Source organism: Hemicordylus capensis, chromosome 4 (genome assembly GCF_027244095.1).
Source record: "Hemicordylus capensis ecotype Gifberg chromosome 4, rHemCap1.1.pri, whole genome shotgun sequence".
Taxonomy (NCBI): Eukaryota; Metazoa; Chordata; class Lepidosauria; order Squamata; family Cordylidae; genus Hemicordylus; species Hemicordylus capensis.
This window is the reverse complement of record NC_069660.1, coordinates 287,628,198-287,655,487: the sequence shown is the minus strand read 5'-3', so window position 1 is coordinate 287,655,487 and position 27,290 is coordinate 287,628,198. Positions and strand designations below refer to the sequence as shown.

Below are 27,290 nucleotides of genomic sequence, written 5' to 3'. Positions count from 1 at the left end.
CTTTGTTCTGCAGAAAGTGAAACATGCTCTTAAGCTTAAAAATAAATAAATTTATGCAATAGTAACATTCCATAGTAACATGATTCTTCTTAGTCATTTTTATTTAATTGTTGTTGTTGGGAGCTGCCTATATCTATAATCTATATAGATTTAAAAAAAAAATTGTAAGGCAGGAGCCTCAGAAGCAAGATGCCTCTAAATACCAGTTGCAGGGGAGCGACAGCAGGAGAGAGGGCATGCCCTCACCTCTTGCCTGCGGGCTTCCTAGGTGCATTTGGTGGGCTACTGTGTGGAAACGGACACTGGACTAGAAGGGCCCTTGGGCCCATCCCTCCAGTGGCTGTTGCTGGTATCTGCTGTATGTTTCTTTTTAGACTGTGAGCCCTTTGGGGACAGGGGACCATCTTTTCTTATGTATTATTTTATTTTTCTATGTAAACCACTTTGAGAACTTTGGTTGAAGAGCAGGATATAAATATTCGTTGTAGAAGTAGTTTGTGTCCTGTCCAACAATCACAGCAGAGAATGGAGTTGTGTTCGCACTAGCGCTTTTCCTGCAGGGAACTGCATGGACTTGCTCTCGTTACATCATGGGACGGAAACATAGAGGGTGGGCAGGAGATGGGGCTGCTGCGGTCCAAGTGATCTGATGTGCATGCAGGCAGCTCCAGTTTCAGTTCTTAGCAGGGGTGTAGTGGAGAGGGGACACACAGAGATGGAGCGCCAGTATTTCTCTGCTTCTCCGGTTGTTGGGGTGGACATGGCCACGGGGCTGTCATAAATTTGCAACCACATCACTGGTCCTTAGCATCTCCAGGTAAGGCTGGGAGAGCTTGTCAGTGTAGACAACACTGAGCTTGATGGACCAAATGCTCTGACGCATTAAACGAGCTTGATATGTTCCCTAAGAGTGAATGTGTATGTATAGAAAGAGAAGCTCAGCTCCTATAATAGCTGGGTTGCATCAAGTGTGGGTTAAGAGCAGAATGCAGCTGCTGGACCCAAAGCTGTAGCCTACAGTAGTCACAGATATACCCACGTTCAAGTGGGAATAGAAGGACTTATTTATAGTGACACTGTGTCTTGGCAACTGCATTCCAACCCCATCTGGTGATTAAAGCAACATCCGTTGGCTTGAGACAGGGATACCCTGCTGCCTTGTGTCCTCCAATGTTGCTGGAATACAACTTCCATCATTTCCAGCCATGGTGGCCTTTGGGATTTGTAGTCCAACAACAGCTGAGGGCCTAAAATTGGGAGACCCTGTCTGAAGTCACAGGTAAGGAAGCAGCCTGGAGATGTGAGAGAAGAGAACCCTCTAACTGTTTAGTGCAGGGCTGCACAAGTTCAGCCCACCTGCAGATGTTGGACTACAACTCCCCTGACTATTGGTCACTGTGGCTGGGGATGATGGGTGTTGTAGGGCCAAAGTTGTGCAGCCCTGGGATAGTGAATCCATTTGCACTAGCTCAGTGCAAATGATATGCATTTGGCAACTACAGACAGTTGACTATACAACTTACCACTTGAAATCCAATATCAACACTAACCTAGAGGAGAGACTATCAGGAGACATATGTGGGCAATTCTGCCTTTCAGAAGCCAGTACCTATGCCCTCTTGCTCCGAGGCTTGGAACTAATTAGAAAGACTAAGGCAGTCAGCAAGTTCACTGGCCTTTGAAAAAAGCAAATCAAAAACACCAACACCAAAACAGAGTGTACAGATGAAAGAAGAGATACATTGATTGTTTGCTTGGAGCACTGGGATAGAGTAGCCCTGTAAAAATCCACATTTACTTATCTCTTATGTGAGCATATGGAGAAAACCGACAGTGGGAAAGTCTTAAGAGTTTAAATGGCAGAAGAGGAGCAACGGGGTTGCAGACACCATTTTCTATCCTCACCTCTAACTTTAATTTAGATTTTCAGTGGGGCGGAGGGGAGAGAGGAGCATTTTACATTTAAATGTAAATGAAAGGGTTCCCCCCTCCCCAGCTAGGGCTTTAAAAACATTTCTTACATAGAACACCAATAGCAATGGCATTACAATATCATGTATATCAGGTGCAGATTTCCCTGGTACAGAGTTTCAGTTGTGGGCAGAGTTCTGCCTGTGGGAATTCTGCCTTTCACATAGTTGTCAAAGGTACAGGAGCAGCCCTGGGGTGGGGGGCAGAGTACAAAGAAAGAGATAACCCTAGATTGCCCTCTAATATAAGAGAACCAATGGTAGGTCTTTTGTATTTAGCATGGGAGATTCATTCCAATGTAGTGTCCTACCATTCCAGAGTACTATTCATTCCAGTGTACTGCAGTTTCTTTCCCAGTAACTGTTGCTGATGTCTTCTGTGAGTTTTATTGTTTTAAACAAGATTGTGATTTCCACCACCACCAATTTCTCAGCTATGTAAACCACTTAGTGAACATTTGTTGAAATGTGACATATATACAGGACACTGACAGAATAAGGAAAATTACTCAAAAGAGTCCCATTGAAATTACGAATTTAAAATTACTAAATTAAAAGGGCCTAACTTGCCCTTTCAGTTCTAATGGGACTACTTTAAGTAATTTTCTTCATTTCAGGCATTCTTAATAAGTCAAAGCACAAAGGCTCTAGCAAGGTGGAAGACAGGAAAAAATTTCAAATCAAATAATTTTAGGGTTGAAAATTTAAATATTTAAATCTAGAAGCATTGTTTATGGCAGAAGAAACTCAGGGTGGCTTTGAATACACATAAGCTATGCTAAATATCTAGAATTTGGTGTGTTCAGAAACCACTCCCAAGTTACAAGCCCATTACTTTGCTTTGAGGAACATGGATGGCTGCTTTTGGGATGGTGGTGATGCAGTTTTCAACATGCTTTTAAAATAAAGTTGCTCCCGTTTTTTCTTAGCATCTGTTTATAGAGACTTTTAAATGTCTTTGACTGCAGTTTGTATCTGATAAATTTTTTAAAAATTCAGTTTTGATTGGGTATGCTTTACCTGATCTTTTATGATTTTATACTGTTTAGTGTTTTGTTTTATATATTTATTATTATTAATTTAAAAGATTTATACCCCACCCCTCCAGTTTTACTGTTCTTTGTTGTTGTATTATTCTGCTATTGATTTTGAATTGCCCTGAACTATTTTGGATGAATGGTACACTGAATGAATGGATGGGATGAATGAATGAATGAATGAACGAACGAATGAATGATGTTGTAAGGCACCCTGAGCAATATTGCGCTGGAGGGTGGGATATAAATATTTTAAATAAATAAACAAGGTACTATGAGAATATGCTCATAAACTTAAGAGGGGAGCATCTTGTGTACAAAATTTGTAGACTTCAGTGTGGAAATACATGTTTGAAGTCACCATCAGAAATAACAAGAATATCTATGGTAGGTAGTGAGTTCTGACAGATTCCGCCTTTGGGAATTGTTCACACGCTTTGCTTTTTTGTTTCAGGGAATCAGAGTGTTCCCATCTTCACTTGTGACAAGCAGGTATAAAAGTATATCAGTGGTTTCAAATACCACACACACACACACACACACTCCTTTTCATGTCTGGCTCAATCCTGTTACAGTCTATCCTGAGGATTCCATGTTTGACAGCACACAATGCTTAACAACAGATATAAAAACTCTGAATGGGAAGGAATGCCTTTTCTTTCAGAATTAGCTCCAGCCAGAGTGTCTCCTACCACAGGATTTTGTTTTGTTTTGTTACATTTTATAGGGCTTTCGTTATGAAAAACACCAACCATTTTTATTCTTTTAAATCAACAAGGGAAGAACAAAAATGATAGAGGGCCATATTTAAACACAAACTGTCAGACTAGCAATTTCCTCAGAACGATCTAGTTTAAACAGGTAAATATGGACAGAGAGCTTCTTATTCATGAAGGGCTATTTTAATAAAGACTTATTCAGTTCCATGCAAAATAATGGGGAGGGGGCTGTAGCTCAGTAATAAAATGCTTGCTTCAATCCCTGGCATCTCTAGCAGAGGTGCTCTTACCGACTTCTGGGCCAAAGGCCAGGGCCTCCACACCCCCTGCCCCCCCCTCTTTAGTCTGTCCCGGGTGGTGTGGCTGCTGTGCCACGTTCCCGGCCCGCACTGCGCCAGGTGGCCAAGCTGGAGCTGTGCTTTAGAGACAGAGTGGGGGAAAGAAACCTATGAGATGGGGATATGTTAAGTTGTGTGTTGAAAGGTTTCTGCTAATGCATATTTGCATAAATATTCCTGTTTTATCTTCTTACATTCTTGTGAGTTCAGTTACTGTTTATGCCCTCAAGAACTCACGTGTTAAAAATACTGTGTGTGTCATGGGGCATGTGTGTGTGTGTGCGCGTGTGTGTGTGTGTGTGTAGGGGAATGATGCTTAATTTGTTTGTTTGTTTGTTTTATTTAACATATTTTTATACTGACCAAAACGCAAGTTCTCTGGGTGGTTTACAAGACAATAAAAAGATTAAAACATTTCAACAATTAAAATTTAAAAAGTTGAAACTATTAAAAACACAATTAAAACACAATTGAAACAGTATCTAATTAAAAGCCTGGGTGAACAAATGCGTCTTGACTGCCCTTTTAAAAGTTGTCAGAGATGGGGAGGCTCTTATTTCAGCAGGAAGTGTGTTCCAAAGCCTCGGGGCAGCAATGGAGAAGGCCCATCCCTGAGTAGCCAGACAACCAGCCCGTGGCAACTTGCAATGGCGGGGTGGGGGGTGGGGGTGGGGGTGGCTCCAAAGGCTTTTAAGTCCAGGCTCCAAAATTACCTAGGTGCACTTCTGGTCTCCAGCTGGGCTAGGAAAGACTCCTGTCTGGAATCCTGGAAAGCCACTGCCAGTCAGTATAGTCAGAGCTAATGAACCAATGGTCTGACATAAAGCAGTTCCATGTGTTTGGGGTTGAGGAAAGAAGTGGATAGCACATGTTTCAAGATATACATTATTATTATTTTTTAAGGAAGAAAGCAACTTGCAGCTATGTAAGCGGTATCAGTTGTATGGCCGAGACATGATAAAGCTTCTGCTCTATTCCTGGAGATCAATTTTATTAGCATTCTATCTGAATTCACAGGCGTGGCTGGTGCAATTACAACACAATGGAATTTAGGCATTATGCAGCACAATCCTATGCATGTTTATTCTAAAGTAAGTCCCAACAATTCAAGGGTGTTTATGCTCAAACAAGTGTACAAAGTGTACATAGGATCAAGTGCACTTAGAAACATGTACATGGTGATGAAATCAATACCTGACAAGTTCATCACTCAGATGATTTTTAAATTTTTAAATTAGATGCATCTAAGCAACCTGTTCTGTCCACTAGGTGTAGAGACTATATTTACAACTACTGAAAGTATTCAGGAACTAAATGCTCTTTTACTGGATTTTTAAAAAATGCTTTAAATGGATCAAAATTAAATAAAAGAACAGTTCAAGCATCTCAAACGATTAGGTTCCTATCCACCAGGGGTTGCTCTAGTAGTAAAAGACCTGTTCCAATCTAAGCAGGAGAACTCTTTGAGTAGCAGGGAACCAGTTAAACAGCCAAGACAGAAGCAGTCTACATGAGTAACACGAGCAGCTGCCTTATAATGAGGCAGTTCATGGGCCCCTCTAGTCCAGTATTGCCCACTGACTGGCAGCAGCTTCCAGAGTTTCAGTCAGGGGTTTTCCCCAGCTCCCCTGAGAAGTCCATAATGCTGGGAGAAGTTGAAAGAAAGAGAAGAGGACGACCAGAAGCAAGGTGGGTGGACTTGATTATGACAGCAATAAATGCACTACTGAGAGACCTAAACAGCCAAGTTAAAGACAGATCATCCTGGAGAGAATCTATCTATGTGGTTGCTAAGAGTCGACACCGACTTGACGGCACTTCATCAAATCAATCACCAGGAGAGGCTATGAACAGAATCTGGGACCTTCTCTACCACTGCCCTAAGATCCCTCCCCAACACACATTTCATGTCTAATGCACATTTTCCCCTTGAATTCATGAATATCATTAATGTTATGAGATCATCAGCCATTTTTTACTGAAAGAACAGCTCCCGAGAACACCACTAGTGTATTTGATTTGAATCTAGCGGATACTTATTTCCCTAGTCTTTCGACGGGTACACAGGAAGGGGAAGCTACCTTACACTGAGTCAGGTGTAACACTTGCTACATCTAACTCAGAATTGTCTGCACTGATTGGCAGTGGCTTTCCAGCATTTCAGATAAGAGTCTTTTACCTGGAGATGGCAAAGACAGAAGCTGGGACCTTCTGCATGCAAAGGAGGTGCTCTGCCACTGAGCTATGACCCTATTTCCTTAAGTGGCCTTAGGAGCAAAAGACATTCGGAGCTAAAAGCATCCTTTAGCTTCCATCTTTCTTTTAAAAACAGAAGTGTTGTGTGTGTGTGCATGCATAGGCAGCTGACACTCATTCATCTCACAGGGGTGGGGTGGCAAGATGCACAATTTCGCTTCGTGAAGTGCATATGAAGCACAGAAAGAGAGTGAGAGCCACTTCTATCACTTCTAAAGAGGAGCCTTCAGAAATGCCAAACACCACTTTTGCCACAGAGAGATAGCATCCAGGCCCTCCTTTTGGGAATGGCTTCTTTTGCCATTCTCCATTTTGCCAAAAGAGAATGGCTTTCTTTTGCCCTAGAAAATGAGTGGGCATAGCATTTCTAAGAGCAGGAAAAACAAAAACTAAGCCGGGTCCCTCTTGTGAAGGCAGCCAGAGCAATAACCCTGCACACACCGGTCCAGACCTACAGAGCCCTGCCGTGCACAGCAGTGGGCTGCCGGTAATGATCTTTGTATCTGTCCAGCAGAAGGTCACCTTTGACAAGCCTTACCATCTGGATGGGGGAAAGGGAGAAAGAAAGGCCCTGCACAAACCCTTTTCGCATGTGTGGGGCACAAAATGGAAGATGATTATTTGTTACAGATGCTTTGTCTCATGGTTCCCATGATGTCTGCTTTAACAACCATCTTAAAACAGTGGCAAATTCCAAACAATATGGACAGTCTTAAAGGGCTGCTTCAATCAGCATGTTTTAATAAAAATAAATATAATAATAATAATAATAATAATAATAATAATAATAATAATTTGATTTATATACCACCCTTCCAAAAATGGCTCAGGGCGGTTTACATAGAGAAATAACAAACAAATAAGATGGCTCCCTGTCCCCAAAGGGCTCACATTCTAAAAAGAAACTTAAGACACACACCAGCAACAGTCACTGGAAGTACTGTGCTGGGGGTGAATAGGGCCAGTTACTCTCCCCCTGCTAAATAAAGAGAATCACCACGGTAAAAGGTGCCTCTTTGCCCAGTTAGCAGGGGTACCTGCTAACATGTACCTGAACCATCCATATTAAGATTGCAACACATAGTTGTTATAAACATGTCTTAAAACCACATGCTTGATACGAGAGGCAACTTTTAAAGTGGCGAGTCTCTTCTGTTTAGCAGGGGGAGAGCAACTGGCCCTATTCAGCCCCAGCATAGCATCCCTCCAGTGGCTGTTGCTGGAGAGAGAGAGAGAGTGTGTTTTTAAGACTGTGAGCCTTTTGGGGACAAGGAAGCATCTTATTTTCTTTCTATGTACACTGCTTGGAGAACCCTTTCTGTTGAAAAGCGGCATTAATAATAGTAATAGTAAAGATACATTCTGCAGGGATCTCTGCCTGGCTCCAGCTTCCTAGAGTACACACTGCATCACCTCTGTAAGATGTACTGCATGAAGCAGCCCTCAATTCATGTCACCGGAAGAGCCAATAATGCACCCCAAAGCATCCAATAAGCTCATCTTAAATACCAAGGATTACTCTTCCAGTCATACAGGCAAGAGCTGTCCATTCAACTCTAGAGAGTTTCCATTTTCACACCATAAAAGAAATTAAGAGCTACATCATTGTCATCTTTAAAAAAAAACATTTTAAAGAACCTTGCAGTAATTATATTTTTATCATTTAGTTTTGCTTCTAGTTTTTAAAATGTTGCCTGTCGCGAGAAGTAGACATAGGGCAGGGTAGAGCTTTAGATAAATAAAACTCCTTTGTGCAAAGTAAGTGCAGAAGCTTTTATAGTTTCTTTTGACATCAGTTACCTTATAAATTCCATACAAAGGCAAGGCCTTTGTCTCGGCTCAATACTAATGTCTCCAGCAAATGTTTACATTTCCCTTTAAGAAGCTTCCTTAACCCCACACCACGCCCCAGCAACTACATAAAAACTCCATTTGCTGTGACTGCTGGTTGCACACCTGTCCAACTGCTTGTATAGAGTGCAGTTTCTAGATGCTTTGCAGCCATGGTGTTTTATTTGAAACACCCTGTAGGTAGGCAGGTAGGCAGGCAGGCAGGCAGGTAGGCGTTTAAGGAACTCTGGCTTTTAGGTAAATATTTTGTTCAGTTTTGATATTTAAAGTATTGAAAACAATTCTTGTCTTAGGAAATGTTGCTTAATTAGTTAAAAATGTTATTTTATTAAGAGTATTTAAAAAAGGAACACATGAATAATTATCTGTACTCACACATGTAGTGCATATATTCACACAGACCTGAGGGTTTTGTAGGGTTGGTTAGGATTTCTATTCACATAGAGATCTAGCCAGAATCCCCCAATCCTTGCAAAAACAAATTAGTCTGGAGGCACCTTAAAGACCAACAAGGTTATTGAGGCATAAGCTTTCCACTTCACCAGAGGCACAAAGTATTGTTCTCAGTTGGCAGATGTATACTCTCTCTCTCTCTCTCTCTCTCTCTCTCTCGAAGGAAGATATTATTATACAGCAAAGCCAGTATATCACATTTATGGCTGAACTGAACATACTTGCCTCAGAATTCCGAGCTTGAAATTCAGGAACCCAAAACTGTGGGTAGAGGAGAGCGGGGCTTCAGGGGGAAGGAAATTTTTAAAACAACTGATCTTATTGTTGATGGCAGCAGTGGCTCTATTTAACTTTTTCTCTCTCCGGCTGCCACAATTCCTCATAGCAGCCACCATATTGCCCCCACCCATGCACCTGACATAGCAACATCCTGGGGCATTTGGAGGAGAGGAAAAATTGACAGCCACCAACTGACAGTTGCTTAAAGCAAGTGCCACTGTTGTCAATTCTTTTAGTGAATTTAACTCTTCCTGAATAATTGCTGAAATGTCCCCTCCAAATTCACCACATATGGATGGGGTGGTGACATTTGCAGAAGGGGGGCATCTGTACTCAGCCTTAGACTCGCAGTACTATATAGAGCACAGATAACAACAAGGTCCATTAACAAGAGTAAAAGATCCAATCAACATGGAAGTGATCCACAAGCTGAACAGTGTACATAGACACCTGAAAAGGGACTTTCTTTCTGCAGTGAGCTAGCCACTCCCAGTCCATAGTGCCGAATCTACAAATGAATTTTAACTCAGCAGCTTCTTCTCCCTCTGAAAGCCTTTTGTTGGCGTACATCTGGCAACCTACCCTTGCAGAAAAATAGCAGCAGAATTCCTGGAAGAGGTCAGAACCTCTCCTATCCCCTCCCCAAACTGCCCCCTAACTAGAGTTGCACACTTCTGTAATCCACCAGGGACTATTGCCAAAAGTGGGCAGCAAAAAAATCTACTAACCCTGGGACAAGGAGGTATGAGTTGTGTTGGTGGAAAAGGATGGAGAAAGGATGTGCTTCCTATAAGGTTAATCCCTCCACCCTCCTCAGTGTTCCCCCTGTGAATTTCCATGGGCTCCTGCTTCATTTTCACGAAGCCCTGCTCATGTCATGATCGGTGAGAACGGCTACCCTCTTTTGCAGGGAGGAAGCCCGAAAGCGCTTACCTCCCCGCAGACGATCAGAAAGATGTCGCCGGGCAGGCGGATTGCCCACCCAGATGAGAGGCGGCTCTCCTGCGGGGTACCCATGCCTCGCCCTGCCTTGCCCAGCAGCTCCGGGGGTTGGGCGCAGGGAAGTGCCGCTAGGTGGTGTCGCTCCCCCCGGAACCCCAGTAATGCACCGAGCGAGTGCATTTCTGGGATCCCCCTCCCCTGCACCCTGAGTGTGTCCACTGTGGCTGCAAGCAGTCATGGCAGACACACAATCAAGTAACTCGGGGTTTGGGTGCACTTGCGCCCAAAACTTGGGTCAAGTGGCGAGCTACCTAAGAGAGTTTGTTGCCATGCTGCCGCCAGAAACCACACAGCTCCCGGCGGTTCTCACAATCAGCAAAAACTGGGCAGGGATTCCCTAGCCCAGTTTTTGTTGTTTGTGAGAATCGCTCCATAATGTTGGGGTTTATTCCTTAACAGCGAGAGCCAGTCTGGTATAGAGGCTAGAGTGTTGGACTGGGACTGGGGAGACTCGAGTTCAAATCCCCATTTAGCCATGAAACTCACTGGGTGACAATAAGCCACCACTTATCTGTCATCCTCACAGGGTTGTCGTAGAAGCAGTGGTGCACTCAGGCAAACTGGGCACCCAGACCGCCCTTGCTGCGAGGGCCCCCACCGAGCCCTGCTTCCAGCCGCGTGAGCTCTCCTCCCGATATTCTAGCCGCCCATGTGCGCAGCCGGGGGGGGGGGGGTGAGGTGAGCAGGCAGGTGGATCAGGAACAGCCACTGAGACTGACTGTCTGGCTCAGCGGCCTCTGAGAACTGCTCTGGTGCGCCTGTGCAGTTAGAATACAGTGTCTCCTACTCCACCCGTGGGGCAGGGGGAGGCCTGCTCGCCTCGCCTCACCCCCCACCCCTGGCCGCGCACATGGGCAGCTAGAATCTCAGAAGGAGAGCTTGAGGCAGGAGGCCCCAGGGTCCGGGGGTTAGAGCGCCTCTGTGTGCTCGGCACTCCTTGGAGGAAGAGCAGATTATAAATGTTAAAACAAACAAAAAACAAACAAACTACATCAAAGGCCCAAGCAATGAGTTCTTCCCCGTGGTGTTATCCCACAGGTCCCAACTAGATAGGAAAAACCCTTGTGATCCGCTGCATTGTCAGAGTAGTCTCACAAACACTCTCTCTAGAGCAGTGTGCAGATTACGAGGGGGGGCTTAGAGGGGCCCTGGCCTCCTTCCTTACCTTTTGTGATGACCCCTCCACTCAATGTCAAATAATAAATTCATATATTAATAATATATTTGTATATGCTCAATAAATAAATAAATAATACATAAATAAATAACTCCCACTTTTAGAAGGCTACAGGGGGGACCACGATTTGGTCAAAACTGGTAGGAGTCAGGAATGATGGGCTGCAGATTTCATAAGGGCCCCTTACTTTCCGCCCTATCCATCTGAGTACTGCCTGCGGTGTAGGACTGCACCACAAGGAAGCTGTTGCCATCCCATGCTGCTGGACAGGTATGCCTGAAGGGAATTGTGGTCAGCAAGTGCATGCAGCACAGTGTTACCGCCTGGAAGGCTCAAGCAGGTTTTTCTTCCCCTTCCCTTGGAGAATCCACTAGGACAAAACTTTTCAGAACCCCGGTTTTAATAAAGAGCTTCTTCCACCCACTAGCCAGCTTCAAGCACTGCTTTGCTGCACTCAGTCTTGAATCTTGAATCCAGGAAGAGAAGTCTGTATATGAATGAAAATCCATTTTAATCCCAAAACTGTGGGGAAAGCAAAAAAATGGCACGGGCAGAGAAACAAATGGAGCCAGTTTATAAACTGCCCTGAGGAGAGAGTGTAATCAAAGCTTCCAGATTTGTGGAGTGAGGTCACTGCTGAGGGAAAAGGAGGTCTCCAATGGTAGCTGCAAATGATTAGGTTTGGTGGGAACAAGTAAATGCCCGGACATGGAGCTGCCCACCGTGTGACCTTCTTAGGATAATAGGAAGCTGCCTTATACTGAGTCACACCATTGGTCCATCTGGCTTAGCACTGGCTACACTGACTGGCAGCAGCTCTCCAAGGTTTTCGGTAGGAGTCTTTTCTAGCCCATCCTGGAGATCCCAGGAATTGAACCAGATATCTTACAGATGTAAAGCAGGAGTTCTACCACCACCCGTCACAGCCCAACTGTTTCTCAGGTGTATAACCCCTGAGGCCTTGGAAGTGGCTATTTGTCTCCTTTTCCTCTTCCTCCCCCCACCCAGAGCCTTCATCAGCCAGGAGCTGCAGGCTGCCCAGCTGTCAGGGTGAGAAGAGGTCCTGCCCGAGGGACAAAAAACCTCTGGTGCCACCTTGCCCTATTTACTAGACAACACACTTCTAGGGAAGGTCAGTTCTATGATTCTACAGGCACCATAGGTCACTCAAGGAACAGTCGCTGGAATACCTCTTATGAGGTTTATTATGGCTGCAAGCCACCTTGAGGTCTCCAGGAGAAAGATGGTGCAGAACTACTGCTATGCTCTCTATGTGGGGCTACCTTTGTACATAGTCTGGAAACTGCAGTTAGTCCAGAATGCGGCAGCTAGGTTGGTCTCTGGGTCATCTCGGAGAAACCATATCACTCTTATCTTAAAAGATCTACACTGGCTGCCGATAAGTTTCCGGAAAAAATACAAGGTTTTGGTTATAACCTATAAAACCCTAAACAGCTTGGGCCCTGGGTATTTAAGAGAACAACTTCTTTGCTATGAACCACACTGCCCATTGAGATCATCTGCAGAGGTTCATCTGCAGTTGCCACCAGCTCGTCTGGTGGCTACTCAGGGACGGGCCTTCTCCGTTGCTGCCCTGAGGCTTTGGAACATGCTTCCTGCTGAAATAAGAGCTTCCCCATCTCTGACAACTTTTTAAGAGGCAGTCAAGACACATTTGTTCACCCAGGCTTTTAATTAGATATTGTTTTAATTGTGTTTTAATAGTTTTAACATGTTAAATTTTAAGTGTTGAAATGTGTTAATCTTTTTATTGGTTGTTTTTATTGTCTTGTGAAGCGCCCAGAGAACTGGCGTTTTGGGTGGTATAAAATGTGTTAAATAAATAAATAAATAAATGAAAAGTTTTTTAAAAAATGTACATACATGAGGTAGCAAGAGCACAGCTATGCAGAGTGATTAACTGGCTGCTACAGCTAGCCACCTAATGGCGCAGTGGGGAAATGACTCGACTAGCAAGCCAGAGGTTGCCAGTTCAAGTCCCCACTGGTGTGTTTCCCCCACAATGGGAAACACCTATATCGGGCGGCAGCAGCGATATAGGAAAATGCTGAAAGGCATCATCTCATACTGTGTGGGAGGAGGCAATGGTAAACTCCTCCTGTATTCTACCAAAGACAACCACAGGGCTCTGTGGGCGTCAGGAGTTCACACCGACTCGACAGCACACTTTATAGCTTGACAGGAGTTTTCTTCCAACCTGCTACTTGTAACTCCAAATGATTATGAGCCAGCTGGTTGCTAGTATGCACCAGGGGTCAGAGATAGGAACATAGCAAGCTGACTCCTATTGAGTGAGACCATTAGTCTATCTAGCTCAATATTGTCTACACTGACTGGTAACAGCTCTCCAAGGTTTCAGGGAGGAGTCATTCCCAGCCCTACCTGGAGATGCCGGGGACTGAACCTGGGACCTTCTGCATGCAAAGCAGATGCTCTACCTCTGAGCTACAGCCCCATCCCATATCTCAGATATGTGAAATGACAGGCTCCTATATTGCCGCAACTGGTTTGCAAGGGTGGCTTGCAGGGGATATCAGCTACCAAGTGTCTCTAGCCTTTTACGCTTGTCACGAGTGTTGGGGGCTCAACAATAAAGTGAGGTTCCATGCAGTTAAGTAGGGAGCAAACCACTGGAGGAAGCTGGACTGGCCTTATGGTACTGTGAGGCAAATATTAAAACGGTCCACCTTCCATCATGCTAGTCTGGTTCTAGTGGTCCCTCCAGGAACAGGCCGCACCATCTCTGCAGCAACAGAAGCACAGTCCACTCAAAGAGCTATTCTAAGTAAGTGAGGCTATTCACACAAGCATGCAAAAATGGGCTAAAGTTGCCCCGCCCAGTTTTGCATGCTCATGTGAACCACAGGGATCGGGTCCCCACACAACCTTGCTAAATGAGGTTAAGGGAGCAAGCACTCCCTTAACTGCACTTTTTTGACTGTGTGTCTGCCAGCAGGCACACTCAGGGTGTGTGGGGATCCCAGTAATGCACCGCACACTCGTGGCACGCCCCGGCACCCCGACCCCCAAAGATGCCGGATGAGCTGCAGAAGACTTGCCGGTTGTTTGGGCGGGCAATCCCAGAGACTGATAGTAGATCGTCTGCAGGGAAGGTAAACTTAACCCTCCTTCCCCGCATAACGCCCTGGAGCTCTTCTCACCAATCGTGAGAATTGCTCCATTGCCTGCAATCACCACGTCTTAGAGAGACTTAGAGAGCCAGCGTGGTGTAGTGGTTAGAGCGCTGGACTAGGACCAGGGAGACCCGAGTTCAAATCCCCATTCAGCCATGAGACTAGCTGGGTGACTCTGGGCCAGTCACTTCTCTCTCAGCCTAACCTACTTCACAGGGTTGTTGTGAGGAGGAACTTAAGTATGTTGTAGTACACTGCTCTGGGCTCCTTGCAGGAAGAGCAGGATATAAAATGTAAAATAAAATAAAATAAAATAAAAGCAGGGCTGCATAACTTTGGTCCTCCAACTGTTTTTGGACTACAATTCCCATCAGCCTCAGCCACAGTTGCCAATAGTCAGGGATGATAGGAGTTGCAGTCCAACATCTGCAGGAGGGCTGATTTACCAAATGTTGCTGGTAAGGGCTGGAGAAGAAGATTAAATCCCAGTTTATCCCTCTGCATTAGACTGTATTTTGAAAGCAACAAATTACCTCAACAGCAAGTGGCTCAGGTCTCATGCACACATACATACGGCCAGCAGCCAAGTTAACTTCTGAGAATGGCGGCAAGTTACTCAAGAAGACTTGGATTCTCAGAGGGATTTTGCTTCCTACCACAGCAACCTCGGTCGAGCTGACCTGAGCTGAAACTTGGTCCTGCTGCTTGAAGTGAACGGAGTAACGTATCTATGGGCATCATACTTAAATGGTGGGTGTTGCAAAGTTAGTAAAGGAACCAAACTGAAAGAAGAGCATGTACTTTTTGAAAGTACAGACTGCCTGTAGAAACAGCTTTGCTGCCTGTTCCCCCACCCCCTCACCCCCGCCCTCAGAGGAACACAACCAAACTGCAGCTAGGTATCAGTGCTTAAACTGGAAGGGGGTCCAGCCTCCTACCTTTTTGGCAGCCCCTCTTTAGAATGTTATGGGGGGCATGATTTGGCTAAACTTGAGGGGACCTGGGGTGGATCTTGTGGATTGAATCTAACCTTCTTTCTCCTCCATAAGCTGAGCACTGAGTCTGTATCTGACAAAAGCCATCTCAGGCCTGCTACCTGAGTTCCTTTAATTGGAGACCCCAAGGATCACACCTGGGACCTGTACATACAAACTATGTGCTCTGACTCATGGCTGTTTTCCTCTAGTTTCAACAGCAAACTAGCCATTTCCAGTTAAGAATTCCCTGTGCAGGTCAGCTCCTCTTTCTCTTTTGTTAGTGTAAACAGAAATGAGAGAGAACCAAAGCACAATGACCATGCATCATTTCTCTGGGCTCGTATAAACTTGAACATGAGTCTCCTCTCACTTGCCACACATTTTTCTGTTTTGAAAAAGTGGAGGATTGATTGGTGCCCTTTAGCTGCTGTTACTACTGCTGCTGCTACTTATATACCGTTTTTAATTTACAGTTCTCAAAGCAGTTTATATAGAATAATCACAATAACAGATGGTTCCCTATTCCTAAATTATTATTATTTTATTTATTTGATTTATAAACCACCCTTCCAAAGGGAAGTTTACATTAAAATCAGGGCAGTTTACATTAGAATCAAAAATACATAACAGTTAAAAGAAAAAAACCCCAATTAAAAGCAGATTAAAATTACAACATTAAAACTAGATATCGTTAACAGCCAGGCTAAAAAGATGGGTCTTTAAGACTCTCCTGAAGGCCTCCAAAGAAGACAATCCTCTTATATCCACAGGGAGCACATTCCACAAACCAGGGGCAACAACTGAGAAGGCCCAATCCCAGGTCACCACCAGATGAACCGGTGGCACCCGAAGATGGACCCCTCCCGATGATCTCAATGAGCAGTGGGTATCTTGTAGAGAAAAGCATCCCAGACTCACAGTCTAAGAAGAAACACATGGGAGACACCAGCAGCAGTCACTGGAGGAATGCTGTGCTAGGGGCTGAATATGGACAACGCTGGTCCAGATCTCTGTTACAAAAGGATATTGAGAGGCCTGTTTTCCTGCTCTTGTGTCAGCCGTGGCTGTTTGCAGCCACAGCTGGCAGGCGGGCGAGGGAGTCCCCATAATGGACCACACACTCGTGCAGTGCAATATTGGAACTCCGGAGGCCAGAGCAGTGCCCCGACCCTCGGAGCTTCTTGCAGGAGCTGCTGTTGGTCTGGGTGGGCCATCTGCCTGCCCCGAGAAGGCAGAATGATTGTCTGTGGGGAGATAAGCTCTTCAGGGCTTCCTCCCTGCAAGCCTGTAGCCATTTCTCACTGCTTGTGAGTGGCTCTGTGTGTCTGTAGGGGATGGAATTTAGATATTTCTTTGCCTGTGGCCATGCTGTAGTGGGCTGGTTGTTTTTACTATAGCTTTTTGTAACAGAGATGGCTTTACACACATTGAATGCCCATTTGTACAAGCTTTTGCTTGATATTTTATAATCATGTTATAATCATCAGGGACCCCTGGGACTGTTCTGACATTTTCATTGGCAGCCCTGCATTTTTCATTCTGCCTTACTTGGTAGAGGGTGGACAAATGTTGGTGACCTGCTCTTGGCTCCTTCATCTAACACAGCTGAAACCATGTTCATCAGGTTCTCAAGCAAGTATGCTTTAATAAAGCCGCCCTAGAAAGAATCTATGGATCAGAAGCCACAATGTATGAATTTCAGAGTTCATGGAATCAGAGACAGAATGAATATAAGGATATAACAGCCCTGGTGGCCTGGACAAAAGGTCCATTCTGGCCCAGCACTGCGATTCCCACAACGGCCAGCCAGACGCCCATAAGCAGAGAGGCAGGAACCCTGCTGCCACTGTTATTCCCCAAGAACTGGCATATTGACTCTGCACATGGAGGTTCTATTTAACCATCATGACTAATAGCCATTAATAGACCTATCCTCTATAACTGGGCCGCTCAACTTCAGCTCTCCTGCAGATGCTGGCCTGCAACTCCCATAATAACTCTAGTTGGTCCAGAATGTGGCTGCCAGGTTGGTCTCTGGGTCATCTCAGAGAGATCATGTTACTCCTGTACTGAAAGAGCTACATTGGCTGCCGATAAGTTTCCAGGCAAAATACAAGGTGCTGGTTATAACCTATAAAGGCCTAAACGGCTTGGGCCCTGGGTATTTAAGAGAATGTCTTCTTTGTTATGAACCCCACCGCGCACTGAGATCATCAGGAGAGGTCCGTCTGCAGTTGCCACCAGCTCATCTGGTGGCCACTCGGGGACGGACCTTCTCCGCTGCTGCCCTGAAGCTTTGGAATGCGCTCTCTACTGAAATAAGAGCCTCCTCATCTCTGACAACTTTTTAAAGTCTTTAAAGACACATCTGCTCACCAAGGCTTTTAATTAAAAAGTGTTTTAATAGTTTTGTTTTTAAAATATATTTTAAAATCTAAAAGTGTTTCAATGTGTCAATCTTTTCTGCTATCATTCATTTTGTTTTAACTAATATTTTAAACTTTTCTGTCATTTATTCTGTTTTAACTAAGGCTTTAACCTTTCTGTTGTAAACCGCCCAGGGACATGAGTTTGGGTGGTATAGAAATATGTTAAATAAATAAATAAATAAATAAATAAATAAATAAATAAATAACACTCAATCCCTGGCTATTGGCTGCTGTTGCTGGGAATTATGGAAGCTGTAGTCCAAAAACAGCTGGGGGACCAAAGTTGAGCAGCCCTGCTCTACAGGAAAAGGAAGCTGCCTGATAACAGGGCCAGACCAATGGCTCACCTAGTTCAGTATTGTCTTCTCTGAAACACCAGAGAGCTGCTCTGAATCAGAGAAGGGGTCCTTCTTTCCCTGCTCTATCTGGTGAGGCCAGAGATTCAACCCGGGACCATCTGCCTGCAGCGCATGCACTCTGCCATTGAGCTTCGGCTTCTCCCCTCCATGAATGTATCTAATCCCTTCTTAAAGCCATTTAGCCTGGAGCCATCACCACACTGTGTGGCAATGAATTCCAACCAGTAATTACTGTATGAAGCAATTTCTTTGATTTATCCTTTTATTTCTAATCTACTGCCAATCAACTTTCATTGGGTGAACCAGAATTATAATTAAGAAAAACTGTATCCATTTTCTCCATACTGTGCATCATTTCCTCCACACCTTCTTTTACATGAGGAGGTTTGATAACTAATAAACCCGGCTAACTAGGCAAAGAGGCACCTTTTAAGATGGTGAGTCTCTTTATTTAGCAGGGGGAGAGTAACTAGCCCTATCCAGCCCCAGCACAGTATCCCTCCAGTGACTGTTGCTGGTGTCTGTCTTATGTTTCTTTTTACAATGTGAGCCCTTTGGGGACAGATTTCCATCTTACTTGTTTTTTTCTCTGTGTAAACTGCCCTGAGCCATTTTTGTAAGGGCAGTATAGAAATTGAATTTATTATTATTATTAATACCTACTAAAAGGTTCAGAATGTAAAAAATGTTCAAAAGCAGGTAGCCATGACAATCCACTATAATAATTAACAAGTTTTTCTAGTAAGAACTAATCAGCCTACTTTCATTTCACTGTCTCTACAACTGGTCTAAATTTTGAACAAATCGAGGTCTGCAAATTAGCCCGCTTGCACCTCAGATGTTCACGCGCCCACCATTTTGAATCAGTGTGGATGACATCATAGGAACATAGGAAGCTGGGAGAGATTCCTGCCTGAAACTTTGGAGAAGCTGCTGCCAGTCTGTGTAGACATAGGAACATAGGAAGCTGCCATATACTGAGTCAGACCATTGGTCATCTAGCTCAGTATTGTCTTCACAGACTGGCAGTGGCTTCTCCAAGGTTGCAGGCAGGAATCTCTCTCATCCCTATCTTGGAGAAGCCTTTTAGGGAACTTGAAACCTTCTACTCTTCCCAGAGCAGCTCCATCCCCTGAAGAGAATATCTTACAGTGCTCACACTTCTAGTCTCCCTTTCATATGCAACCAGGGCAGACCCTGCTTAACTAAGGGGACAAGTCATGCTTGCTACCACAATCATCACAAACTATGCCATTGAGGTGTACATGTGTGTCACTCACTGCAACTGTACCCAATTGGATTGGGGTGGATGACAGCACCACAAACTACACCGTTGAGGTGTCCCTACAACGGCAGTAATTTTGGTTCAGATCAGTTAGTCCAAGTTAGTCCATTTCCACCTCAAAGGTTTACGCATTCGCCCTCTTGAATTGGTGTGGATGACATCATCACAAACTACGCCACTGAGGTGACCCTGTGTGTCACGCACTGCAACTGTACCCAATTTGGTTCAAATGGGATAGACATTCCACAAATTAGCCAGCTTGCACCTCAGAAGTTCATGCAACCACCATCTTGGACTGGAGTGGATGACATCATAACACACAATGCCATTAGGCCATCCCTATGTGTCCCTACAGCTGTAGCAAATTTGGTTCAAATTGGTTAGGCACTTCACAAGTTAGCCCACTTGTGCCTTAAAAGTTCATGTGACTGCCATCTTGGATGGGGTGGATAACATCATCACAAACTACGCTGTTGAGGTGTCCCTACAACTGTACCTGCTTTGGTTCATATTGGTCCAGGTGTTGTGAAACTGATAGGAAGGACTCACACAGAGAAAGCCAGGTGATCTCATATGCCTACTGGAATGTAGGCTAAAAAATCACAAGAACAGAAAAACAACATTTTTATTTGCCCTAGTCATATTAAAAAATGTTTTTATTTTATTTTATTTGTATTTTATTGTAGAATTTGTTTTCCTTTTAATATCTTGTTATGTGTAAGTTTTATTCTGTTGCTGTTATATAGTTTTATTTTGTGAGCTGTTCACAGAACAATTGTTATGGGGCAGCCAATAAATAGTTGTGGTGAAGGTAAAGAAGAAGAATACGCAGAATGTGAGCTTTCAAGATATGCAAAACACTTTCTCAGGCTAGATTAAACAAAGTGGGAAAACCTCATATTTCTGAGTGAAGGCATAATCTCAACACCTTCTGTGGGGTGAAGTGTCTTCACACTGTGTCCTTGCTCAGAAACATGTTTTCCTCCTGTCAAAACAACAGGAGGCTTCACTGATAGGGCTGTTACCCCGAATCTCTTTCCGAAGAGTGTGTGTGTATTCACACACCAGCCAAACTTACCCAGAAGTCCCTTCGAGATCCTTGGACCCACTCCACACACAAATCGGGATTTGTCTTGTGAATTCTAGCTTATCTTGGTGTATTTCCGGGTTTTTAAAATGCTGGTTTTAAGGTACTTTTTCTGAAAATGCCCAAACCAAATAGGGAGAGGCACTGACATAGAATCATTAGCATGATGAGAGGGAAACCCTCTTTAGAAATGCAGATATAGTTCTTTAGAAAGCTCCCCCTCTCTCCCGCCATTGGCTAGTAGGAAAACATGGAGGCATGCCATGCGAACTTGCATCAAAACAAAACCTAAGAGCAGAGGGGAGGGGTTACTTCCCTCCCTGCCACAAGTGTGATTCGAAGTGGCTTTGCTCAACCTTTACCCCACAGCATGAAGCCAAGTGTGAATAACTCCCAGCTTGAGGAAATGAACTGGTTGGTAACTTGGGTCCTAAGACATTGTTGGGCTACAACTCCCCTCATCCACAGCCACATCCGCCATGGAGATGATGGGAGATGTAGTCCAACAGCATCTGGGGACCCAAGTTTGAGAACCTTTGGTTTAACTCTAAAACCTGTACACTGCATTATAGTTTGTTCTAATAAAGGTACTGTTTTATTGTACTAGAAACCAAACAGAACTTTTTTCCTGGGCTTCCAGGGGCAGGATCCAACCCATCCTTCTCCAGCTCCTTCTGGATCTGGTCACTCCTTTCCAGCCTGCCTCCACCCCACCCATCCCTGGCCTGCTTTCTCATGTTTCCAACAGTTATTCCATGTTTTCAGCAAACTGGGCCTTGCCAAAAATAGTCTGACTCTCTGAAAATCAATCAGAATAAATCATGCAAGATAAATAAATGTAGATATCTGGATGATAAATTTGAGTTGGATTTTTTTTGCTTTGGGGGGAACAGATTAGCCTTTTTTGCTGCAATCTACACCTGACACTGGTAAACTTCCCCTCCTATAGTGAAGTATTAACATCTTTTAATGAAATGCTAGAATTCTTCCTCAGGCAAAGGCAGGACTACACAATGGGGGATTTGTCTCACTAATCCCAGCAGGAGATGGCCTTTCATCAGTAAACATCAATAGCCCTAAAATCACTCAGGCTATTGATGAAAACCTTCCTGAACTCTTCTGCAAAGGGACTTCCTTCTAGTATTAAGCTAATCCAGAGGTTTTTCAACCCTTTTTTTCACCAGTGCACCCTTCCGTCTCAAAGCTTCAGCTCAGGCACCCCATAAAAGCAGCCAAGAATTATGACCCAGAAGTAAATCCTACCAAAGGTGGTAGGAAATAAAATACAAGTAGAGATGTGAATCTGCCCTGCAAAACACACACACACACACACACACACACACCACACACCACACACCACACACACCCCTAACCTACACTCCTTTCTCATCCCTTCCTCTGGAGCCTCATGGCCAGGGTTCCACAGCAAACCCCGACCTGACCCCACCCTCCCTCCCTCCTCCACTCCACGTGACTGGCTGGCCGGGTGCTCAGGTGCAGCTCACCCCTCCCTCAGCCTGACTGACAAGCTCCACAGCAAGGGCGGTGCAAATGCTGAGCATCCGTCAGCTTTCCCCTTGCTGCCAAGCCTGTCACTAAGGCGGAGGGAGGTGGGAGGTTCTGCATATCCCCTGTGAGGCTTCCAAGTATCCCCAGGGGTTCCGGTAACCCTGAATGAAAAACCCAAGTCCTTTCCTCCTGGTATCACAATGGCCTGTCTCCTATTCTAAACCAGAAAGCCCCATATAGAAAGCCCCATTTCTATCATATTTGTTTTCTTTATATGCAGCGCATGGATAGTCTTGTCGAAAGATCAGACCACTGAGCTGAGACACAGTTTTCTCTCTTCAGCCACTTTGATTTACAGAACCAAAACAGCCCGCTGCATCAGCCGTTTGTGCTTTCTTTCACAGGACGGGCCTTCATTGAAACCTCACAATTTGTAGTAATAATTATGAGAAACACTGTCAAGAGCCTCGGATGAGAAGAGCCAACTCAGTACAAGGAACTTTGCAAACATTAATTAAGCCACTGTCTTAGGAGATCATTTTACACAGCAGTGAATGTAATGCAAGAAGACAACTAAACCAGAACTTTAGCAATACCCAATGGTTCTCTGCTTCTGCCCCTCCCAACTGCAAGGGGAAATAAACTGAGAAGCAGAGATAAAGGGAGAAAGGTAACTCTTTGTTTGCCAATGTACACCTTCAGCTTTCTCAGTCTAGTTTTGCGGGAGCATTCCAAATTCTGGACAGGCAGACCGTTGCAGATGGGGTTCCAGTGCATCGACCTTTTGCACCACCTATCCCAATGACCACTAGGGGCATTGGGAGTAGAGGTAGTTAGTGAGGGTCTCCTTACCTGTCCCTACTTGCCTCTACTCTATGATCCCTGCTTTGACTCCTCAGGTACTTCCTGTGCTGAGTCACAATCCTTCCTTTCCTCCTAGAGAGAAGATGGAAACATCTCTCTCCCTCCTTACCTGTTCATTATGTAGTCCTTTACATTAGGATTAGGTCTTTCCTATCCAAGTGTACTTAACCAATAAATACTTAGTATTTAGTTCTACAAAGATCTCCATGTGTTTTCTCTAAACAGCTGCAACAACTAAAACATCCTCTGCTACCTACTCTGTAACTGGAGTGTGTGCTCATTTCTCAGTGCTCTGCTGTTTTACCTACTGGGGGTAAAAATTAACAACCCACAACACAGAGCTTGGCTACTCATCATGTGACATGTAGGAAGGCTGGGGACAATCAGTGGATTCAGACAATCACTAACCACGTTATAGCCGCTTAAAAGCTGGTGGCTCTAGCTACTTGAAGAGGTGGCTGCCTATAGCACTTAGCCACAGTTTTCTTAGCCCTGCGGCAGTAGCCCTACTAATAAGACACTGAGTCCTTTCTCACGATCCATGAGAGAGGGCTTGAAGGGGCAGAGGAGGAAGCCTTAAAAAGCTTCCCTTCCCTGCAGATGACCTCCGTAGCTTTGCTGGGCGGGCAGATCGCCTGCCCAGACAATTGCCGGCTACTGCCGGCAGCAGGGAGATTTGGGGTCTGGGAGGTCCCCGGAACTCCCATAATGCACCACAAAAGTGTGCAGTGCATTATGGGGATTCCCCCAATGCTGGCCAAGAGCCCCGCAGACTCCCAGCCCCAGCTGCAAGCCGCTGAGGCTGACAGACGATAAAACAAATGGAGCTAAGAGAGCACTTGATCCCGAAACTTCATTGGAAAGGCAGGCTCCAGAGGAGGGTTTGCTGCCATGAGCCACACAGTCCCGGCAGTTCTGACAATCAGCCAAGACCAGGCTTGGCTTTCTTAGCCCGGTTTTGGCTGAACGTCTGAACATCATTATGTTGTAAGAACACAGAGATGTCTGTACATTTGTACATGTTTTTGTGAGAATGACTGTACCTACTTTCACTTTAAACATGAGCCTGATCCTTCAAATGCATGGTGCAGATAGGAAGTGTACTGCTGTACCTGCGCTCAACATAATGTTGTTCCCAGTTCACTTGAATTTCAATGCAATTTCAAGACCAAATTTTTCTCAGCCTTAACCAAGTCTCTGATTTCAAAACATCCAAAACTTTGCTATCAGTCACAATACAAATAGCATTAACATTTCAAATCCAGTTCGTTGTGCAGCAGGAATGCATTTTAGGCTGCATTCTCACACCCACAGTGAGAAACACTGTTAGAGAGTTAACCATGATTGCCAAGCCCCATGCACTTCTGTGGAGCGTGGGGGGAGAACCTGGAATTTCCAGGCAATACTGGTCAACTCCAGTTATTAATCCTGGTTAAATGTGATTTAACTGCAGTGGTTTGACCAGGATTTCCCGGAAATTCTAGGTTCTCATGTCAAGCTCCATAGAAGCATGTGAGGCTCAGAGATCTCTGCTTCACTCTTCAACCGCACTCGCTGTGGATGTGAGAATGAGGCCTTCGTAAGTTTAATAAGCTTACCTTTGCTTCTTCATTGACATCCCAAGTAAAGGACACAGCATTGTAAGCAATTTCTTCAATATTCCCAATAGTGTTGAAGCTTTCCTTGTAATCAGCTGTAATAAGACAGCATAGAAAAGAACATGGATTTAGGGGGGGGAATAGATCTGTGTGACTTTGTTAAATCAGGTTGACAGTATGTGGAATTAAGTCATGAAAACTGGCAAAAATGGGGAAATTTGCCAAGTCTCATGACACTGGTGCCAACAGGCTTCTAACTCTAGTTTAAAAGCTAACCATAATCAGCTTTATCCATGAACCATAGTTAGCTTTATCCATTATTCTTGCACATCCTAGTGTCCTCTAACTTCATGGTTTTCAAAGTACGGGATATCAGGCACTGGGTCTCTCGCTAATTAATTTTTTATGCTTTATCACATTAGGTAAGTGAAACTCAGCCTAATAATCTTTTGTACATTATTTAAAACATTTTATTAGTAATTTCTTTGTCACTGATCTAAACCGCCTAGCCATATGGACTGGGCAATATACAACAAACAATACATCAGCTAATTTTTAAGTAGTTCAAATAGCATGTGGCACCTTATTGGAATTTTATGAAAACTTCTATGAGAATAGATTATTCTTTTGGGTCAGGGGGATGAGCAATTTGCCTGAGAAAAGCTGTTTGAAAAACACTGCTCTTGCCTAAGCTGTCACATCTACTAGAGTGGATGTTAGAGGATGCTATGGCTTGCTTTCTCTTCCTGTCCTCTTAAGCCTCCTGGCCAGGGCTCCACATACCCATGACCTCACCCCGCCCTCCCTCCTCTCCACATGGTTGGCTGCTTAGGTGCTCAGGCTTATACCACCCCTCCCTCAGCCTGACTGACGGGCTCTGCAGGAAGAGCAACCCCAATGTTGAGCATCAGTCAGCATTTCCCCTGCTGCTGAGCATGTCAGGCTGAGGGAGGGGTGGGCTGAGCCTGAGCACCTATCTAGCCAATCATGTGCAAAGGAGGAGGGAGGGCTACTTTCTGACACTCCTCCCCCTCCCCTCCTGGAGAGGGAGCCAACAGCGCAGCATGCAAGTGAGTCAGGAAGGCGGTATATTGAGGGTGGGAGGGGGATAATCCACACACACACACACACACACACACACCACCCATGAGTGTCCAAGTGCTCCTGGTAGAAAACTCTTGCTCTAGCCTAAGGTTTTTTCCTTTCCAACACATCCATAAGGATTCCAACTCCCTATTCAAGTACTACAAGCCACTATGGGAACTTCTGTCATGTTTCTGGAAAACAAATGTATTTTGAATTTGAATGTTTACTTCCATGAGTAACATTACCTAAGAGTCAACACAAAGTGAAATGGCATCATTACTGAATTAAGTAAATATGTTGTCAACAGGGGGGGGAACCCCACCTTATAACTGTGAACAACGAGGTATTTTGTTCTCCACTGACACCATGGAAAATTTCCCATTTTCTTGCCACCCCTTAATTTTCTCCCACCCCCTTTTACACACACACACACACACACACACACACACACACACACACACACACACACACCAGACTCATGAACTGTAATCAAGAGATGATTAATGATTGCTGCCATATTTACGTGACAAATCTAACACAACAGAAAGTATTTATATGCTTTTCTGTTCTGAAAGGCTGGGATACTGTCTGGACAAGTGAAACCACGCACTTGGAATGTCTGAAACACCCCAGGGCACGGAGATCAGTGACATTTTCAAGTGGGAGATTTGGCTTTTTTGCAGAAGAGCCCAAGGCGTTTCAAAATGTTTCTCTCTACTGTAAAGCAGCTCAGATATTATAATAATATTTAGCAATTATATAGCACTTTGAGTAAAGCACTTCATAGGAATAATCTTGTTGATATCCTTACAACAACCCTATAAGTAAGGCAGGGGTGGGCAACCTTGGCTCTCCAGCTGTTGCTGAACTACAACTCCCATCATCCTCAGCCACAATGGTTTAAATAGCCACAGCCACAATTGTGGCTGGCTGCTGATGATAGGAGTTGTAGTTCAACAACAGCTGAAGAACCAAGACTGCCCACCCCTGCTATAAAGCAAGTTTTTGGTTTTTTTGTTGAGCCCAAACCAAAAAGATAAGTTTCAGATGAATTACATGTAAATACTGCAAATGCACAATATGAGAGCTTGACAGCAGTACGTGTGAAAGGATCTAGGTGTTTTGGTGCCGCTGAATCACAAGTTGAACATGAGCCAGCACTGTGATGCAGCTGCTAAAGAAGCTAATACAATCTTGGGCTGCATCTTGGGTGTTCAGATCACATTTATTTTAATTTTATTTATTTATTTATTTAACATATTTTCATACCGCCCAAAACTTACGTCTCTGGGTGGTTTACAAGATTAAAAAGTAAAACATTAATTAAAAAAAAAATAAATAAATAAAAGCAAGAAATTTAAAACCCAATTTAAAATTTTAAAACAATATTCTAAAAACAACATTAAAACAATCAAAACATGAAATAATTGCCCCACTCTATTCTGCCTTGGAATACTGGCTGATTCCCCTGACATCTCCAGGTAAGGCTAGGAAAGACGCCTGCCTGAAACCCTGGCTGACAGCTGCTATCAATGTAGACAATACTCAGCTAGATGGACCAATGGCCTGACTCGATATAAGGCAGCTTCCTGTGTAATCCCTGGTGGGATCTCCAGGTAGGGTTGGGAAAGACACCTGTTTGAAATGGTAGAGAGCTGTTGCCAATCATATGCAGACAGTACTGAGCTATTTGGACCAATGATCTTGTATGTCTCAGAGAGACACCCCTGTGTCTCTGACTTTGTAGCCCATTTAGCATACAGAATGTAACTGCATTTTCTTCCAACTAGTCCATGAGCCGGGCCCACAAATTCAGGGGATGAATGCTCACCATGGGGTTTGGCAATCTCTGTCCTCCT

The 27,290-nt window shown here is 44.4% G+C and overlaps 1 protein-coding gene across 2 annotated transcripts in view; it reads right to left on the bottom strand.

Annotated features, from left to right (window-relative positions):
• Positions 1 to 27,290, bottom strand: part of GRHL2 (grainyhead like transcription factor 2) — a 133,133-nt gene that overhangs the window by 57,169 nt on the left and 48,674 nt on the right. For both annotated transcript variants that reach the window (XM_053247847.1, XM_053247848.1), the window contains exon 8: positions 24,346 to 24,440. In XM_053247847.1, the coding sequence (XP_053103822.1) occupies positions 24,346 to 24,440 (95 nt within the window). The remainder of the gene's footprint in view (positions 1 to 24,345; positions 24,441 to 27,290) is intronic.